The sequence below is a fragment of the Hyla sarda genome, chromosome 5, assembly GCF_029499605.1.
Source record: "Hyla sarda isolate aHylSar1 chromosome 5, aHylSar1.hap1, whole genome shotgun sequence".
Classification (NCBI taxonomy): Eukaryota; Metazoa; Chordata; class Amphibia; order Anura; family Hylidae; genus Hyla; species Hyla sarda.
Window position 1 is genome coordinate 121,036,111 of NC_079193.1, and position 20,643 is coordinate 121,056,753.

At 44.6% G+C, this 20,643-nt stretch overlaps 1 protein-coding gene across 10 annotated transcripts in view; it reads left to right on the forward strand.

The window, feature by feature from the left end:
* SLC12A7 (solute carrier family 12 member 7) overlaps positions 1-20,643 on the forward strand; it is an 870,696-nt gene that overhangs the window by 658,928 nt on the left and 191,125 nt on the right. For all 10 annotated transcript variants that reach the window (XM_056520184.1, XM_056520194.1, XM_056520193.1 and 7 more), the window contains exon 19: positions 2,592-2,761. In XM_056520184.1, the coding sequence (XP_056376159.1) occupies positions 2,592-2,761 (170 nt within the window). The remainder of the gene's footprint in view (positions 1-2,591; positions 2,762-20,643) is intronic.

A 20,643-nucleotide genomic window follows, 5' to 3' on the forward strand; every position in this document is an offset into this window, starting at 1 on the left:
AAAAGCAATCAAAAAGTCAGATCAATACAAAAATGGTACCTTTAAAAACTTCAGATCACGGCGCAAAAAATGAGCCCACATATCGACCCATATGCAGAAAAATAAAAAAGTTATAGGGGTCAGAAGATGACAATTTTAAACGTATATATTTTTCTGCATGTAGTTATGATTTTGTACAGAAGTACAACAAAATCAAACCTACATAAGTAGGGTATCATTTTAATCGTATGGACCTACAGAATAAAGATAAGGTGTCATTTTTACCGAATAATGTACTGCGTAGAAACGGAAGCCCCCAAAAGTTACAAAATGGCGTTTTTTCTTCAATTTCGTCGCACAATGATTTTTTTTTCCGTTTCGCCATAGATTTTTGGGTAAAATTACTGATGTCACTGCAAAGTAGAATTGGTGGTGCAAAAGATAAGCAATCATATGGATTTTTAGGTGCAAAATTGAAAGGGTTATGATTTTTAAAAGGTGAGGAGGAAAAATTGAAAGTGCAAAAACGGAAAAACCCGTGGCCCTTAAGGGGTTAAACAAAAACCCAGACCCTCACAAATGGGGGTAGTTAAGGGTTAAATGAACTATCCAATATTTTAAGTGGACATATAAGTAACGTGACAAGTATTATCGAAATATCTCTAGCCGTTTGGAAGTTATGCAGTAACATATATTTTCCTTTTACTTGGGGACTTTAAACAAAAACCCCGACCCTGGCAAATGGGGGTGGGTAAGGGTTAAATCACCTATCCTATGTTTGTTGTTAACATATAAGTAACATGTGTGCCAAGTTTCATGTTAATATCTTTAGCCGTTTGGACGTGATGCTGGAACATACTCACACACATACTCACACACATACTCACACACATACTCACACACACACACACACACACACACACACACACACACACTTCTACTATAAGACAACTTATCCCCTATGCAAAGGGCATCTTAGGATAGGCATCTTATCGTGAGGGTCCAACTGCTGAGACTCTGCACGATCTCCTGAATGAGACCCCGGTTCTCTGAGTGGAATGTGTGCTGCAGACGACACATGCTCCAATTATTTTCTATGGGAGCACCAAAGAGACACGATTGCTGTACTAGGGCATCTCCTGTGCTCCTGCAGCATGCGCTCCTCTCAGAGAGCTAGGGTCCCGCTCAGGAGATTGCAGTCCCAACAGTTGGATCCCTGGTGACCAGACACTTATCCCATATGCTTTGCATAATAAATGAGTTGTCTTTTACTGGATAACTGCTTTAACCTAATAGTGCTGCACCTTTAAAGCAATAAACTTTAACTCCTTAGTAAAAAAAAATTATAATAATTTACATTTTAGCAATTTAGCTTTTCTTCCTGGCCTTCTAAGAGTTATAACTCTTTTTAACTACAGAGCCATATGAGGACTTGTTTTTTGCAGGACCAATTGTATTTTGTAATGACATCCTTCATTATTCTGTAAAAAAAAAAAAAAAATACTGCAAAATAAAAAATATATATTTATTGGTGGGGTAATTTTAAAAGATTACATAGCATTGATTGGTTAGATCTGCGCTCTACTTGTACAGTCTGTCCAAGGCAGATTGTACAAGATCTCCCTATGTTAGGCACAGCAACCTTCAAGACGACTCCAACTACCATAGCAGCTGATCGTCACCCCACATTGCAGGAGACTTCACAGGTACATAACCTGTCAAATCACTCTCTACTGCAATGGATTAATACTGTTCATGGCATCTAGAGGGTTAAACTGCCGGGATAGGACTGTTGCTAACACCTGCTGCATCTGCTCGTGAGCCAGTACCAAATGCAGTAACTGCCCATGCATGTATTGGCTGTCATTACAGGGTTAAACCATTGGGGAAAGTCCTGTTCTTGCACTTTTCTATAGAATTAACAGTTAAATGGGTTATCTATGATTAGAAAAACAGAGCTGTTTTCTTCAAAAACAGCACCACACTTAGGTTGTGTGTGGTATTGCGGCTCAGTTCTTTTGAAGTCAAGGGAGCCAAGTTGTAAGAAATGAGTTCTGGTTTTCTCATCCTGACAACCTCTTTAAATTAAGTTGTTTGAGAAATGTTGTAAAGGTTTTTACCAAGTGAGAGCTCTCTAAGGTGCTGGTCATGTTTTGAAGTAAATTGATTTAAATGAGTTCATGATTAATTTCATATTATATCTTTATAGCTAGATTCTTGCAATTTAGAGCCACACTAAATTGATCATTTAAATGGATACCGTCAGCACTTTTCTCAACTTTAAATTGCCTAAAGCTAAGATTCAAAGTGTCTCCAGGGTGTTCCCTAACTTGAAGTGTCTTCAGTTTTCTGCAGTAAACTACCTATTCCCACCTCTAAATGGAAACTAGGGTTTATACTCTGAACTCAATAACAACAAAGGCACTGATGAAACTGGGCACCTATACAGTAAGCTCCCGAGGTCCATTTAAGAAACAACTGCAGTTAACCATTTATCATTTAACTCTATAAACATGGACTACAAATGTTCCTCTATATAGTGACATCTTTACAGTAATACATTCTGAAGTGTGGGTTTACATGTGTTTTTTAATTTTTATGTATTTCCACAGACACTGTACGAGATGCAACAACAGCTCAACAAGCTTTACTTGTGGCCAAAAATATAGATATGTTCCCTACTAACCAGGAGCGTTTTGCTGAAGGAAATATTGATGTATGGTGGATTGTTCATGATGGTGGAATGCTGATGCTGCTGCCTTTCCTTTTACGCCAACATAAGGTAATTGCTTTTTTCCCCCATATATATCAGTATTATATGGTGTGAGCAGGGCAAACGTGTAAAAAGTCACAAATTGGCAATGTGCCAAAGTTTGGCCTAACTACATTAAAGTAAAGACACTGCTACAATTTAAAGTAATGAGTGCACAGCCTGTTTAACAGTATTTAATGTTGTGTCCCTTCAAAGTAACTCAACACACAGCCATTAATGTCTAAACCTTGGCAACAAATGTATGTCCTCAACCCTAAGTGAAAGTGTCCAAATTGGACCCAAAGTGTCAATATTTTGTGTGACTGCCATTAATTTCCAGCACTGCCTAAGGCCTCTTAGGCACAGAGGTTACAAAAGCTTCACATGTTGCCAATGGAGATCTGTTCCATTCCTCCGTGATGAAATCACAGAGCTGGTGGATAGTAGAGACCTTGCTCTCCACTACCTTTCTTTTGAGGATGCCCCACAGATTCTCAATAGGGTTTGAGTCTAGAGACATGTTTGGCCAGTCCGTTATCTTCACTTTTACTATAATGTTAATGAAATACCACCCTGCAGCCCAGTGTTCGAAGGAAGGGGATCATGTTCTGCTTCAGTATGTAACAGTAAATGTTGGCATTCATGGTTCCATTAAGGAACTGTAACTTTTCAGTCCTAGCAGCACTCATGCAGGCCCAAACCATGACACTCCCACCACCATGCTTTACTTTAGGCAAGACACTCTTCTCTTTATACTTCTCACCTGATGCCACACACGCTTGACACCATCTGAACCAAATAGGATTATCTTGGTCTCATTGGACCACAGGACATAGTTTCCAAAATCTATGTCTTTAGTCTGATTGTTTTCAGCACACTGTTTGCAGCCTTACATCATCTTTAGAAGAGGCTTCCCTCTGGGACGACAGCCATGCTGGCCCCCCACCCCTTCAATCTCTGCAACAATGCTGACCGGACTCATACGTCTATTTCACAAAGACAATCTCTGGATATGACGCAATTTCCCTAAAACAACCTTAAGAAAGAATACATAATTTAAGGCACCTGCTCCCCAATGTCCAGTTTGGACATTTCCACTTAGGGTGTACACAGTTGTTGCCAAGATTTAGACATTTTGGCTATGTGTTGTTATTTTGTGGGGACAGAAAACAATAGGGGATAAGTGTCTGATTACTGGGTATTCTAAGGCTGGGACCCCACACAATCGCCCTGGCTACTTACATATCATTAGTTCACTCCAGCCACTTAGACATACCTAGACAAACGCAATTACCGCCTGAGGCGGAACATCGCTGCGGCTGGTGATTGGCTAAGCTGGCCGTTATTTGAGTTTTATTGAAGGTGGGGGGTCATATAAGTAGCCATGGCTGCAAAAAGGAGATCGCAGGGGTCCTAGTGGTCGGACCCCCTGCTATCAGACACTGATCTCCTATCCACAGTGTCTGCCTGTTTTCCTTAGGTCAGCTCCACTACACCACAATGGCACCAAGAGAAACTACAGATCACTGTGCAAAAAAAAGAGCCCTCATATAGCCTGGTTTATGGAAAAATAAAACTTTCATAGGGGTCAGAAAATGACAATTAGCCCCTTAAGGACTGAGCCCTTTTTCGCAATTCTGACCACGGTCGCTTTACGAATTAATTACGCGATAGCGCTTTTACCGAATATTCTGATTCTGAAATTGTTTCTTTGTGACATATTTTACTTTATTTTGGTGGTAAATTTTCGGAGTTACTTGCATCCTCTTTTGCTGAAAAATCCCCAAATTTCATGAAAATTTTGAAAATTTAGCATTTTTCTAACTTTGGAGCTCTCTACTTATATTTCATGAAAATTGCTAAATCTGAACGGACAGATGTTACAGAACTACAACTCCCAGCATGCCTGGGCAGTCCAGGCATGCTGAGAGTTGTAGTTTGGCAACATCTGGAGGGCTACCGTTTGGGCACCACTGAAACAGTCTCACTGTCCTGCTCTGCCATTGGTTAGAATCAGTTCTGACCTATGGCAGGGGATAGGAGGAGATCGCAGCACTGCAACCTCACTCCTAGCCCTGACAGCTCCGATCATCGCTATTTTCCGGGTGATCGGGTCACCAGAGACCCGATCAGCCCGGAATAGCAGAAAATCGCATGCCTGAATTGACATGCGATTTTCTGCGATCGCCGACATAGGGGGGTCTCAGGACCCCCCTGGGCGATGTGCCGGGATGCCTGCTGAATGATTTCAGCAGGCATTCCGGTCCGGTCCCCAACCGGCTAGCGGCGGGGACCGGAATTCCCACGGGCATATGCATACGCCCCACGTCCTTAAGGACTCTGGATGCAGGGTGTATGCATACGCCCGGCGTCCTGAACAGGTAAAAAAAAAAATTTAAATAGTTTAGAATTTTTTTAAGATCTTGTAAAACATTACGGAAACTATACACATTTTATATTGTTGTAATTACAAAGCGCTAAAGTATAAAGATAGTATGTTAGTTTGACCGCATGGGTACATTTTTCTTTAAATTTCATTTTTTCCCAGTTTTGGAGCATATGTTATGGAAAAAGTAAGGAAGTCATTACAAAGTAAAAAATAAATCTTCATATCGACGTGTAGATGACAAATAAGAGTTATGGCTTATAAAGCGTGAGAAGGAAAAAAACACGGATGTCTGCCATTACCGGCGGGTCCCTGGCTGCTATCAGCAGCCGGGATCTGCTGCGCATGACCAGAGCATCGCTCCGATGCTCGCGGTTATGCATAGGATGTAAATGTACGTCCTGGTGCATTAAGTACCAGCTCACCAGGACGTACATTTACGTCCGGCATCGTTTAGGGGTTAACTGGTACTTCATGGGTCAGGTGAGGGGAATGTGTTGCGGGCCCACGCGTCATAACCTGCAGATGCCCACTGCTATCAGCTGCTGACACTGATGTCTGGCTCTGATGTCCATTACTTACATGGTTAAATGCTGTGCTCAAATGTGATGCTCTGTGGATCGATGATTGCTTAACCCATTAAAGGGGTACTCTACTGAAAACATCGTATCCCTATTCCAATAGATAGGGGATAAGATGTCTTATTGTTGGTGTCCCGCTGCTGGGGACCCCCGCGATCTCCCCGTGACACCTGTCATTGGGTGCACAGAGCAAACTCCGTTCCATGCCCAATGAATGGCAATGCCAGCCGCCACGCCCCCTCCATTCACATCTATGGGAGGAGGTGTGATGTCTATATACTAGCCGTCACCCCCCCCCCCCCCCCCCCCCCATGGAGGGGGGTGATGTCACGAACACAGAAGCTGCAAGCTTCCGTGTTCTGGACGCCGCCAATGCGTGGGGGTCCCCAGCGGCGGAACCCCTGTGATATAACATCTTATCCCCTGTCCTTTGGATAGGAGAGATGTTTTAAGCAGAGTACCCCTTTAAGGACGAAGTCCATTTTGACCATAAGGACTTAATTCTACTTTTTTAGTGGTAAATTTTCATCTATACATGCATCATTTCTTTGTGAAAAATAACAAAATCTCATGAAAATTTTTAAAATGTAGCGTTTTCCTATCGTTTCTAGCGTTTTTACACCTAACATGTTCTTGTAGCCCCATTTTTTTCATTTTTACCAGCGGTAAAAGGAGAAAAATGTTGTAACCCAGTTAGTCTCGAGTAAGGAAATGTATGTAGAAGAAAAAGTAAACTGCATATAGTGCACACCCAAAAACAAATTTAGGTATAAATAAGCTTTATTGAAAATCACTGATGTACAAGAAGATACAAACATCTAAAAACACTTAAAAAGGCTCAACACAAGCCTAGCAACATCACTAGGGAAGGGGTGATGACCCCCTAACCCCTACCCTGCCCTATGCATAATGCATGTGATTAATTAGCAGTGTTGGCTCCAAAGTAAAGTGGCATGTAAACAAACAATAAGCCCAAATGAATATAATAGTGAGTGGAAGCATGCAGTACAGTAAACAATATGTAAATAATACCAGACAGCAAGCAAACAAACCACAAACGGAGGAGCAGCCATAAATGGCCAAAGGGCAGGGAGAACGGAACCCCACGCGTTCCGTCACTCTCCGGTGACTTCCTCAGGGGTGATGCTTTTACTTTTCATTCTGATTCCGAGATTGTTTTTTCGTGACATATTCTACTTTGTTAGTGGTAAATTTTTGTCGATACTTGCATAATTTCTTGGTGAAAAATTCCCAAATTTCATGAAAAAATTGAAAATTTAGCATTTTTCTAACTTTGAAGCTCTCTGCTTGTAAGGAAAACGGACATTCCAAATAAATTATATATTGATTCACATATACAATATGTCTACTTTATGTTTGCATCATAAAGTTGACATGTTTTTACTTTTGGAAGACATCAGAGGGCTTTCAAAGTTCAGCAGCAATTTTCCAATTTTTCTAAATCAGAATTTTTAAGGGACCAGTTCAGTTTTGAAGTGGATTTGAAGGACCTTCATATTAGAAATACCCCATAAATGACCCCATTATAAAAACTGCACTTGTTAACCCTTTAGGTGTTTCACAGGAATAGCAGCAAAGTAAAGGAGAAAATTCAAAATCTTCATTTTTTACACCCGCATGTTCTTGTGGACCCAGTTTTTGAATTTTTACAAGGGGTAATAGGAGAAAAAGCCCCCCAAAATGTGTAACCCAATTTCTCTCGAGTAAGGAAATACCTCATATGTGTATGTAAAGTGTTCAGTGGGCACAGAAGGGAAGGAGCGACAGTGGGATTTTGGAGAGTGAATTTTTCTGAAATGGTTTTTGGGGGGCATGTCACATTTAGGAAGCCCCTATGGTGCCAGAACAGCAAAAAAAAAAACACATGGCATACTATTTTGGAAACTACACCCCTCAAGGCACGTAACAAGGGGTCCAGTGAGCCTTAACACTCCACAGGTGTTTGACGACTTTTCGTTAAAGTCGGATGTGTAAATGAAAAAATAAAAAAATTTCACTAAACTGCACTTTTCCCCCCCCAAATTTACCATTTTTACAAAGGAAATGCCCCCCAAAATGTGTAGTGCAATTTCTCCCAAGTACGGAAATACCACATATGTGGCCCTAAACTGTTGCCTTGAAATACGACAGGGCTCTGAAGTGAGAGAGCGCCATGCACATTTGAGGCCTGAATAAGGAATATATGCAACATATGAAGGGTGTCTGTCTGGGCATGCTGGGCAAAGACTGTCTGGGCATGCTGGGAGTTGTAGTTTTGCAACATCTGGAGGGCTACAGTTTGGAGACCACCTTGTAGTTTTGCAACATCTGAAGTGGCACAGTTTGGAGACCACTATAAGGTGGTCTCCAAACTGTAGCCCTCCAGATGTTACAAAACTACAACTCCCAGCATGCCCAGACAGTCAGGGATGCTGGGCGTGTAGTTCTGCAATATCTGGCCCTTCATATGTTGCAGAACTACAACTCCCAGCCTGCCTGGACAGTCTGGGCATGCTTGGAGTTGTAGTTTTGCAACATCTGGAGGGCCACAGTTTGGAGACCACTTCTTAGTCTCCAAACTGTTCTTCCCCAGTTGTTGCATAACTAAAACTCCAAGCATGCCCGGGCTGTCCAAGCGTGCTGGGAGTTGTAATTCTGCAACATATGAAGGGCCAGATATTGCAGAACTACACGCCCAGCATCCCTGACTGTCTGGCCATGCTGGGAAATGTAGTTTTGCAACATATGAAGTCGCACAGTTTGGAGACCACTATAACTCCCAGCATCGCCTGACAGTCAGTGCATACTGAAAGTTGTAGTTTTGCAACATCTGGAGGACCACAGTTTAGAGACCACTATACAGTGGTCTCCAAACTGTGGCCCTCCAGATGTTGCAAAACTACAACTCCCAGCATGCCCAGGCAGCCTTTGGCTGTGTGGGCATGCTGGAAGTTGTAGTTTTGCAGCTTTTAGAAGGCCACAGAGAAGATCAATTACCGTGATCTTCACTGCAGCCTTCTGCACGCAGCTCCAACTGCTGTCGATGCTGCCGCTGGTCCAGGATGCCTCCACCGGTCCGGGTAAGCCGGACCATGCTCCCCCCTCGCCGCACGTGTTCCCCCCGCTCTGCCCCGACTTCGATCGGTGGGCAGAGCGGGGGGAAAATTAACTCTAACCCCAACGCCCCCCATCCTGCCATTGGTGGTCAGCCTGACCGTCCAATGGTAGGGGATAGGAGGGGGTGGCAACACTGTCACCTCGCTCCTATCCTTTAGGATGGTCGGAGCTGTCTCCAGTGACCCGATTATCCCGGATCGTGGGCAAATCGCTGGTCTGAATTGACCAACGATTTGCCGCGATCGCTGACATGGGGGGGTCTCAGGACCCCCCTAGGCATTGCCACGGGATGCCTGCTGATAGATATCAGCAGTCATCCCGGTCCGATCACAGCCCGGGGAGCGGCAGTGATCGGAAATGGGAAGGGCGTATGGATACGCCCTACGTCCTTAAGTGACGGGATGCGAGGGAGTATGCATACTCCCTCAGTCCCCAAGGAGTTAAACAGATTTGTAAATGACTTCTATAAAAAAAATCTTTACCATTCCAGTACTTTTAAACAGCTGTATGCTATAGAGGATATTCTTTTATTTTTTAATTTCTTTTTTGTCTTGTCCACAGTGCTCTCGGCTGACACCTGATGTCCTTATCAGGAACTGTCCACAGCAGGAGAAAATCCCCATAGCAAACCTATGTTGCTCTGGACAGTTCCTGACACGGACAGAGGTGTCAGCATAGGGGTGTGAGAGGGTGTGTCTCCTGGAGTACAGCAGGTGATCCATCAGCCCTTCCCAGTAGTGTGGCAGCCTCCTGGGGAGAGCTTTCCTGCATGGAAGCTCAAAGCTCCTCTTCCCGTAGGCTGGCGGGGAGAGGAGATCAAACAGTTACAGTCATTGTTCTGGCCGGAGGTAGAAGATCTAGCAGAGTCTGCAGCAATGCAGGCTCTGTTCCTCAGGAAATGGGTGCCAGCCAGAGATCTGGTGGTGGAAGGAAAACAAGGAGGAAGAGTTTGGACATGTGGGCTGAAAGAGGCCCCAAAGAATCAAGTGAGACCTACTGCTCCCGCATGGCCACACGCTTTGCGGAATACGACTGCTGCGGTAAAGAGCTCAGGCTTGCAAGAGAAGATCTGCGTGGGACTCTGAGTCTGGCAAATTCTGGGTCCAGGAGAAGCAAGCCTGAGCCGAAGAAAAGGATCACAGCCCTGAAAGCCCAGATTGCCAAACTGGATGAGAGGAAGGCAGAGATCCTGGAGGGCAGTGGTCTCCTCAGAGAGAAGCTGGCAAATGATGAAAGGTTTGCCGCCATGAAATCCCCAGGTAAGGTGGAGGTTGAGGTGGATGATGGGGAGAGTAGTGGCAGTGAAGATAGTGAGGATGGCAGTGAAGGAGTTAAGGAGAAGGTAGAGGAAGGAGCGCATGTGGTGGAGGATGCTGTGTCTGTTCCTATGCCCTGTGACACCCAGGACAGCTATATACAGTGAGGAGGATGATGTGGCGAGTAAGGCTGGGGGCTTATTGAGGGCAATTGTCATGCAGGAATCCCCAGTCCACCTCCAGAATTTCACCTTCTTCGGTGAAGATCAGTGCGAGGATGGAAAAGTCAGGCATAAAGCAAAGAAGCAGAAGACCCAGCAATCTGTGCAGTACATGTTTGTACCTTTCCAGCAGTCTGGGTCAGTTGCAAAGCTGGTTCAGGCTGCTGAGCCCCCCAAACTGCAAGACACCATTCCTGTGGTGGAGCGGGGCCAGCAAGGGGGGTATAGAATGGCGTCTGAAATGGCTATGGACGCAATAGATGTGAAGCCCACCCGTCCTGCCGGTAGGGAAAGGCAGGATGGGCTCATGTTGGGCAACTCTGACACTGCTGGAACACTCCAGGGTGGCGGGGGGCATGTCCAAATGCCAGAGAAGAGTTATGCTGCCGTGTGCTTGGGGGGCGGTTCCCCGAGTGCTGTGGGCACTACCGATGCTGCAGGGTACTCTCCTGTGAGGGGGGGGGGGGTAGTGTCCGGGCGTCGGAAGCAGAGAAAGATTGGTCCGTGTGCTCGGGGGGCGGTCCCCCGAGTACTGTGGTTCTGCGGGCGCTGCGGGGCACTCCTCTGTGAGGGGGGGGGAGTGTCCGGGCGTCAGTGTCATCAGCAGAGCCTGAGCAGTCGGGCAAGCCTAGTGGTGGCATTGTGGGAGGAGCTGGGGTGCGACCGGAGGGGCAGCCCCAGACTGAGTTGGTAACATCGCCTATTAAGGAGGAGCCATCAGCGTTGACCCCAGCGGCAGCTAAGCCAGCAAGAAAACCTGTATTAAAACCGGCGGTACTACAGGTCCCAGCCAGCCCAGGATATGTTAGGCAGGAAATGAGTGCAGGGTGTGAGAATGATGGTGGTGGTAGTGTTGTGAATGGGAGAAGTGTCAGTGGAGTGAATGATGGTGGGGGTAGTGGTGGGAGTAGTGGGGAATGTGTATGCAACATCTGGTATAGATGATGGGAGTTGTGGTGGGAATGGTGCTCCTGGGTCTGGGTCTAGTCCGGGTGCCCCCCCGGCAGTGACTGCTCCTAGGAGCTATGCCAGTGTTGCTGCGGTTCGGTGGTTTGGGGTTCGGTGGGGTCCCCGTCACCGTCCGGCCCCGGGGGTTACTTGCAACAGTGCCTCCTGAAGGCTCTGCATAGGGGCAACAGGTCGATCCAGGTAGAGGGAAGGGGTGAGGTCGACCTGTCTTTCTGGATAGAGAGGCACGGTTTGGGGGCTTTCCGAGAGCAGAATGGGGAGGTGGTCTGGTCCCTCCCGACACCCGGGCAGAACAATAACCATAGGAATGTGGTCCGTCTGATTTGGAGGGGCGAGGATGCGTGCCCGCCTCGTGCTAAAGTGGTTGAGCTCCTCCTCCAGATGGAATTCAGGGCGAGTGACATCTTTGCCCTGATCCACCCCTACGGTTCGTCTGAGTTTGACGTCAGTTTCGTTCGGCCAGAGGGTCTCCAACTCTTCTGGTCAAACTATGAAGTGGAGAAGAACGAGCCCGGCTGGCGGGATTTTGCTGTAAAGGCGATTTCCCGTCAGAACTCAGTCAAGAAAGCGACAGTTTTGACCCGTAACGAGTCACTTTCTTGTTATAAATCAACAATAGAGAAGCAAAATGGGGAGCACACACCTGCGTCCTGCTGCAGTGTTCAATTTATTTTCAAGCCGAGCATGAAAAGAACATCGGTCTGCGGCACAATCGCAGAGCGGAGAGAGTAGGAGCACACACCGGGTAACAACGCTGTTTCACGCCTGTTAGGCGCTTTGTCAAACCCTCCGGTGACCCTTTCTTGTTATGATATCATGACCTGGCTTGGTCGGTATGGGGATGTGACGGACATGCCCAAGAAAAATCTGGATGAGCACGAGATCTGGTCAGGGGCCTGGACAAACTGACAAACTCTGTCAAACTCAAACGTTCAGGTAGTACAGTTGCCCACATTCCGTCAGCCGCCTTCCTTGGATTTGACAGGATCCAGGTCTTCTACCAGGGGCAGCCTAAGGTCTGTCACAGATGTGGTAGCCCCACCCATTTTAGCGCAGCCTGTACTGTACAGGTCTGTGCTTTGTGTGGTGGAGTGGGTCATCTGGCCGCATCCTGTAGGCAGATCCGGTGCCACCTGTGTGGTGTCCTCGGGCACCCTTTCAGCCGTTGTCCGAGCGCTTTCGTCTGTGCTGCGACCGCTCCGGCCGGGGAGAGCTGTGAGGTTGCCTCAGCTGGAGAGGGTACGAGCAGGGATGGGGGCGCAACAGGGCTAGTGACGAGGAAAAAGGGCCCCGCCAAACTAAGGCGGGAGGAAAATCGTAGGAGGAGTAGGGAGCTGGAGAGTGCCCAGGTGACTGGGGTAGCTCCGGCCCTTGCTCCTGAAGCTGGCCCTATAACCACTGAAGCCCTGAGGGAGAGCATGCTGAATGAGATCAGGAGGCTGCGCAGAGAGGAAGGCAATATGGCCGACCCTTCCGATTCCTCCCACTATGAAAGTGTGGATGAGGAGAGTGGGGAGAGGCCAAAAAAGAAAGACAAGGGACGAAGGAAAGGGAGAAAGAAGAGGTCGGAGCCCTCTGTTAAAGGGGTACTCTGGTGAAAAACTTTTTTTTTTTTTTTAACTCAACTGCTGCCAGAAAGTTAAACAGATTTGTAAATTACTTCTATTAAAAAAATCTTAATCCTTCCTGTACTTATTAGCTGCTGACTACTACAGTGGAAATTATTTTCCGTTTGAAACACAGAGCTGTCTGCTGAATCACGAGCACAGGGCTCTCTGCTGACATCTCTGTCCATTTTTAGGAACTGTCCAAAGTAAAAGGAAATCCCCATAGCAAACATATGCTGTTCTGGACAGTTCATAAAATGGACAGAGATGTCAGCAGAGACACTGTGCTCGTGATGTCAGCAGACAGTTCTGTGTTTCAAAAAGAAAAGAAATTCTGCTGTAGTATTCAGCTGCTAATAAGTACAGGAAGGATTAAGATTTTTTTAATAGAATTAATTTACAAATCTGTTTAACTTTCTGGCACCAGTTGATTTAAAAAAAAAGATTTTCACCAGAGTACCCCTTTAAGCCTTTTACTACGGGCCAGGTCCAAAAAGGAAGCCTGACTGCCCCCCTTCTGATTGACCTGTCAAACCAGTACCTCATCCTCGATACCATCTCCTCCCCCTCCTTGGAGGGGGAAGGTGAGGGTGGGGTGCCTAGGGGGAGAGAGCCTCTGGGGGGAACTGGGCCCTGTCCTGGAGAGGCACCTTCCTCGGAGGGCAGGGCTAGACTGGGGCCGGACGGAGACGGGGACCACATGGACCAATCAGAGTCTAAGAAAGGTCCAAAAGTGGTCCTGCCCTTTCCTCTTCTTCAGGGGATGAGGGGGCAAAAAAAGAAGGGGAAGCAGAAGTAAAGGTGTGGCCGTGTAACTCAATCACCCATGATGGCGGCACCCCACTGACGCTGGCATCTATTAACTGTGCCAGTATAAAGTCAGATACGGCTAGATTCGCAGCCTTCGATTTTCTCGGCCGTGTTGAAGCTGACATTTTCTTTTTACAGGAGACCAGGTTGTCAAATCTAGCCTCTCTGGTGAAAGCCAGAAGAGAGTGGAGACGCAGCCCGCAAGCCTCTTGTGGCTGAGCCGTCTAGTGGGGTGGCGGTCCTTTTTACCGCTCCGGTTGAATGCAGACGGGTTATTGAGTTAGAAATGGGGAGGTGCCTGATCTTCCTTTTTACTAGCCGACAGGTGATCTTTGGAGGGGACTTCAATAATGTCACAAGGTCCCAAGATAGGAGAGGCTCCAACGGTCCGCTGGATTGCGATAGTTAGGGAAGCTAGCCTAGAGGATGCCCACATCCAGAGCCCCTCAGGCCACGCGGGTTTCACCTATCATGGAGGTAGCAGCAGCAGGTCTAGGATAGACAGGTTTTATTTGAAGGAGGAAGCCGTCTCTTCCGCAGTGTCCGTGGTTGAGGTGGAGTTCTCTGATCACTGTATGATTTTGTTTTCCTTGAATGTTTCAGAGACCCCCCGGATGGGTAAAGGTTATTGGAAGCTAAATTCGTCCCTCCTGGAGGAAGCAGAGATAAGACAGTCCTTTGAGGATTTTCTTCAGAGTCAGGTACCTTTACTGGGCCTTTGTAGTAGTAAGTCAAAGTGGTGGGAGATATTCAAGAAGCGGGTTGCGGGGTTCTTCCGCCAGCTCTCGAGCCTCAGGTCCCGGAATAGGTATCGCCTGTATCAGGGTCTGAGGAGGAAACTCGAGCTTCTTGTCTCGACTGGAGGTAGTCGTGATGATATCTCCAGAGTGAAGTCCTTGCTGATGAGGTGTCAGTACGATAGGCACGCATCTTTGGTTTTTGAGAGGGATTACGGGAAGTACCGCCCGACCCTTACAAGAACTGCAAGATGTCAGTGAGTAGTAAAGTCATTTCAGGACTGGTTGATAGTATGGGATCCCTGAATCGGTCCAGATCAGGGATCCTGGAGGTCGTCAGATCCTTCTACTTGCACCTCTTGGGGAGGAAGGATCTAGATCGAGACAGGATGTCGGCTTTCTTGGCTGAAACCATTCCTGAGCCGAGGGAAGGCCGCTCTGTTGATGTTTTGGCAGAAGATATCAGGGAAGAGGAAGTGAGACTGGCAATCGAGGGGCTCACCCCCAAGAAGTCGCCAGGTCTGGATGGCTTAACATCCGAGTGGTATAAGACCTTTAAGGAGTCTTTAGCTCCCCTCTTGACCAAGGTATTCAATGAGTGGGCACTCTTCCAAAGTCAATGAGGAGGTCAGCCCTGATTCTTCTCTCAAAAGGTAAAGATCCGAGCCGTATTGAGAATTGGAGTCCCATAGCTCTTCTCAATACGGACAGGAAGCCAAGATACTGTTTAACCCCTTAAGGACCGAGCCCTTTTTCACCTTAAGGACCAGAGCATTTTTTGCAATTCTGACCACTGTCACTTTAAACATTAATAACTCTGGAATGCTTTTAGTTATCATTCTGATTCCGAGATTGTTTTTTCGTGACATATTCTACTTTAACTTAGTGGTAAAATTTTGTGGTATCTTGCATCCTTTCTTGGTGAAAAATCCCCAAATTTGATGAAAAAAATGAAAATTTTGCATTTTTCTAGCTTTGAAGCTCTCTGCTTGTAAGGAAAATGGATATTCAAAATAATTTTTTTTTTGGGTTCACATATACAATATGTCTACTTTATGTTTGCATCATAAAATTTATGAGTTTTTACTTTTGGAAGACACCAGAGGGCTTCAAAGTTCAGCAGCAATTTTACAATTTTTCACAAAATTTTCAAACTCGCTATTTTTCATGGACCAGTTCAGGTTTGAAGTGGATTTGAAGGGTCTTCATATTAGAAATACCCCATAAAAGACCCCATTATAAAAACAACACCCCCCCAAAGTATTCAAAATGATATTCAGTAAGTGTATTAACCCTTTAGGTGTTTCACAGGAATAGCAGCAAAGTGAAGGAGAAAATTCAAAATCTTCATTTTTTACATTCGCATGTTCTTGTAGACCCAATTTTTGAATTTTTGCAAGGGATAAAAAGGAGAAAATTTTTACTTATATTTGAAACCCAATTTCTCTCGAGTAAGCACATACCTCATATGTCTATGTTAATTGTTCAGTGGGCGCAGTAGAAGGCTCAGAAAGGAAGGAGCTACAAATGGTTTTTGGGGGGCATGTCACCTTTAGGAAGCCCCTATGGTGCCAGGACAGCAAAAAAAAAAAAAACACGGCATACCATTTTGGAAACTAGACCCCTCAGGGAACGTAACAAGGGGTAAAGTGAACCTTAAAGGACAACTGTAGTGGTCAAAAATTCCTGCCCAAGTGCTCCCCAAACAAAAGTTATACAATTCTGTCTATTAGTCCTATTTACCTATATGCAGCCGTTTATGAAATATTAGAGTTGCCAGCATAGCCGAGTAGTCCTGCGTCCGTCCCCTATTCATTACATAGCAGCCGCCATCTTGGGGACGGAGTTGTGTTCCTCCCAGCAGTCCTTGCGATTTTCTTTTCCTCCCCCTAGCCTCCGTCGGGTCCCGCCCGCTTATGCATATGCATAAGCGGGCGCTTTCTGAGGCAGCCATAGGCTCTGCCTCAAAGACACCCCTATCTGTAACCTCCCTCTTTGCCTGGTATCTGTAAGCTCCGTGCGTGCATGCGCACTGCACACACGGCGTTCCCTGGCCAAACACGTGATCACCCATGCTCTCCGTCGGCCAATAGGATTTATCATCCCCTGTGCGGCACGTGATATCATTTCTATTGGCCGACGGGGTGATCACGTGTTTGCACAGGGAACGCTGTGAGCACGGAGCTTACACATAGAAGGAGCGCTCGGAGCTTACAAATGCGCTCCTTCTATCTGTAAGCTCCGTGCGCTTCTTATATCTGTAAACTCCTTACAGATAGAAGAAGCGCACGGAGTTTACAAATAGAAGGAGCAGCTTTCAAATAGGGGCAGTGTCTTCTGGGTCCAGGTATTTGCCCAGATGAAAGCTGTGTGTGCCGTGCGCATGCGCGCACGGACCTCACAGATAGGGGCATGGAAATCTAAAATAAATCTATTCAAATATGTAAATGAAATATAACGCCCCTAACCTATAAATGTGCTGTACAAAGAATAAAGTTCTTTATTACTGGAGAATTTGGCTGTTTTGTGCTTTATTGCCTTACCAGACTGCTACACCTCACCTTTACCTGATCGCTACACCTTAGCACACATACTGCTGACATGTAAGTATTTTTAATAAAATACTTATAGTATATATATGCCGTATATATATATATATATATATATATATATATATATATAAACGCCATATATATATTATATATATATATATATATACGGCATGTATGTATATATATATATATATATATATATATATATATATATATATATATATATACACACGGCATGTATGTATATATATATATATATATATATAATATATACACACGCCATATATATATATATATATATATATATATATATATATACACACGCCATATATATATATATATATATATATATATATATATATATATAAAAATAAAATGTATATATATATATATATGGTGTATATATATATATATATATGCATTTAATTAGACCATAAAATAATGCCATATAATTTTATAATATATATAATATTTTATTTATATATATATATATATATATATATATATATATATATATTATAAATCTATAATTTACAAATATATATATATATATATATATATATATATGAGTGTGTAATGTATATTATTAGATAATTACAGCGCATATATATATATATTATATCTAATTATATGCATATATTATTATTATTTTTATATATATATATATATATATATATGCATAGAATAAGACAATAAAATAATGCCACATATATATATATATATACACACACACAAAAAAAAAAATATATATATATAATATATATATATATACGGCGTGTAAAAGCGGCACTCCAGTATCCAAAATGCTAATTCTTTTATTCAAACATCCGTCAGTACAAACTGATCCCCTCAATGATGTCTTTATCAAGAAAGATGCTTGATAACGACCAAAACCACAATATATTGATGGATATGTGAATAAACCACTTTGCCTTTTGGATACCGGAGTGCCTCTTTTTTTTCCTGTTTAGGCTATTTGCTTACTTGGTGGGGTCGTGTTCAGACCCCTAGACCCGGCTAAGCACCCAGATTCCACCCAGCACCTGGAGTCCTTCAATAGTGCCACTCACACCCAATATATACTAATAAAATATATATATATCTATATATATTTATTCCATTTTCATCATTCTTGTGTTATCATGCTTTATGTTTGTTAGCCGTCAAACCTTTTTTCCATGGATGATTATGTGAAATATAAAGACAACATTGCCCTTTGTTCAATCTTGTCTGTAAATTTTTGACCGTCTACCACAGAAAATAGGTTTAACTACTATCAAAACATGGTTAAAAAATATAGATAGGCTTTGGGAGTAGGGTCATAGTGTGTTGGAGCCAACCTATTCAGTTAGGTCTGTCTGGAATCTGATAATCCAATTAGTGTGCTCCAAACACCCAGACCACCGTCTAACCCCCACCTTTTTTTTTTTAATATTGTCTGACCATGGTTTTTTTGCTGTAAAAACTTTGTTGTCAGGTAGACGTTGGTAATTAACATACCACTTTGGCTCTGCCAGAGTTCAGACAGAGCTGGGGGAGATGTTGTCTTCACATTTCAGACCGTCTACCAAGGAACAGGTCAGGAGCCTGGTCAGACTTAAAAAAAAATCGGGGGTGGTGCTGGTGATTTGTTATAGTATTTTGGAGGACACACATTTACGTATTAGAATTCAGACAGGATAACTAAATTGCTTGGCTCCAACATACTCTAAGTCTTCCCCTAACCCCCTCTCTTTTGTTCTCTACTCCAAGAACTTTATCTCCTAGCAAATCAAAAGACATCTGTAGTGCAAGACTTTTACATATTGCTGTGCCATGGTGGCAAAAATAAACAAAATAAACTTTAAAGGGGTATTCCGGGCAAAAACATCTTATCCCTGATCCAAAGGATAGGGGATAAGATGTCTGAACACGGGGGGGGGGGGGGGCCGCCGTGCGTAACTGCACCTGCAGTTTCGGAAACCTCCGGGCTTCCGATACAGGGACGTGACGCCACGCTACGCCCACTACATTCATGTCTATGGGAGGGGGAGTTGCGGCCGTCATGCCCCCTCCCATAGAAATGAATGGAGGTGGCGTGGCGTGACGTCACGTCCCCGTATCGGAAGCCCGGAGGTGCAGGTGCAGTTACGCATAGAATGCGGGCTGCTGCAGTGAGATCGCGGGGGGTCCCAGCAGCGGGCTCCCCCGCGATCAGACATCTTATCCCCTATCCTTTGGATCGGAGAAAAGATGTTTTTGCCCGAAATACCCCTTTAAATCACTTTTCTACATTCACCTGTTTGTCCGGTACCGGCCTCGCAGTCCAGCGGTGCCTCATTCAGCTTCCTGGGGATGGGAACGCCACAGAGCCGTCAGCGTATCACCGGCCGCAGCGATGTCCCGCCTCGGCCGGTGATACGCCGACGGCTCTGTCCAGGAAGCTGAATGAGGTTCGCACCGCTGGACCATGAGGCCGGCACGGGACAAACAGGTGAATGTAGAAAAGTGATTTTAAAGGGGTATTCCGGGCAAAAACATCTTATCCACGATCCAAAGGATAGGGGATAAGATGTCTGATCGTGGGGGGCCCGCTCTGTCTATTCAACTCCCTGGTGGATATTGACTAACGCTGCGTATCAGTGGTGAGATGGAAGATTTCTGCAGCCGTTGAGTGCAGCATCACTCACTGTAGGCCCCATTTCTATGTAATAGTAGCTGTAGTAACTCCACACAGCACATTCATAGTTGGAAAAAAAATCAATAACCATATTAAAATTGATGGAAAATATTAACAATTTAATCCTTTAACGATGCAGGACGTATATTTATGCGGCGTCCCGAACAGCTTGCAGGACACCGGGAGGGCCCTTACCTGCCTCCTCGGTGTCCGATCGGCGAATGACTGCTTCGTGCCTGAGATCAAGGCAGGAGCAGTCAAGCGCCGATAACGCTGATCGCAGGCGTGTTAATACACGCCTGTGATCAGGATGAGAGATCAGTGTGTGCAGTGTTATAGGTCCCTATGGGATAACAATGATCAGTATAAGAGATCAGTGTGTGCAGTGTTATAGGTCCCTATGGGATAACAATGATCAGGATGAGAGATCAGTGTGTGCAGTGTTATAGGTCCCTATGGGACCTATAACACTGCAAAAAAAAAGTGTTAATAAAGGTCATTTAACCCCTTCCCTAATAAAAGTTTTAATCACCCCCCTTTTCCCAAAAAAAATAAATAAAACTGTGTAAATAAAAATAAACATATGTGGTATTGCCGCGTACGTAAATGTCTGAACTATAAAAATATATTGTTAATTAAACTGCACGGTCAATGCGTACGCGCAAAAAAATTCAAAAGTCCAAAAACGCGTATTTTGGTCACTTTTTATACCATTAAAAAATGAATAAAAAGTGATCAAAAAGTCCGATCAAAGCAAAAATCATACCGATAAAAACTTCAGATCACGGCGCAAAAAATGAGCCCTCATACTGCCCTGTACGTGGAAAAATAAAAAGTTATAGGGGTCAGAAGAGGACATTTTTAAACGTATAAATTTTCCTGCATGTAGTTATGATTTTTTCCAGAAGTACGACAAAATCAAACCTATATAAGTAGGGTATCATTTTAACCGTATGGACCTACAGAATAATGATAAGGTGTCATTTTTCCCGAAATATGCACTGCGTAGAAACGGAA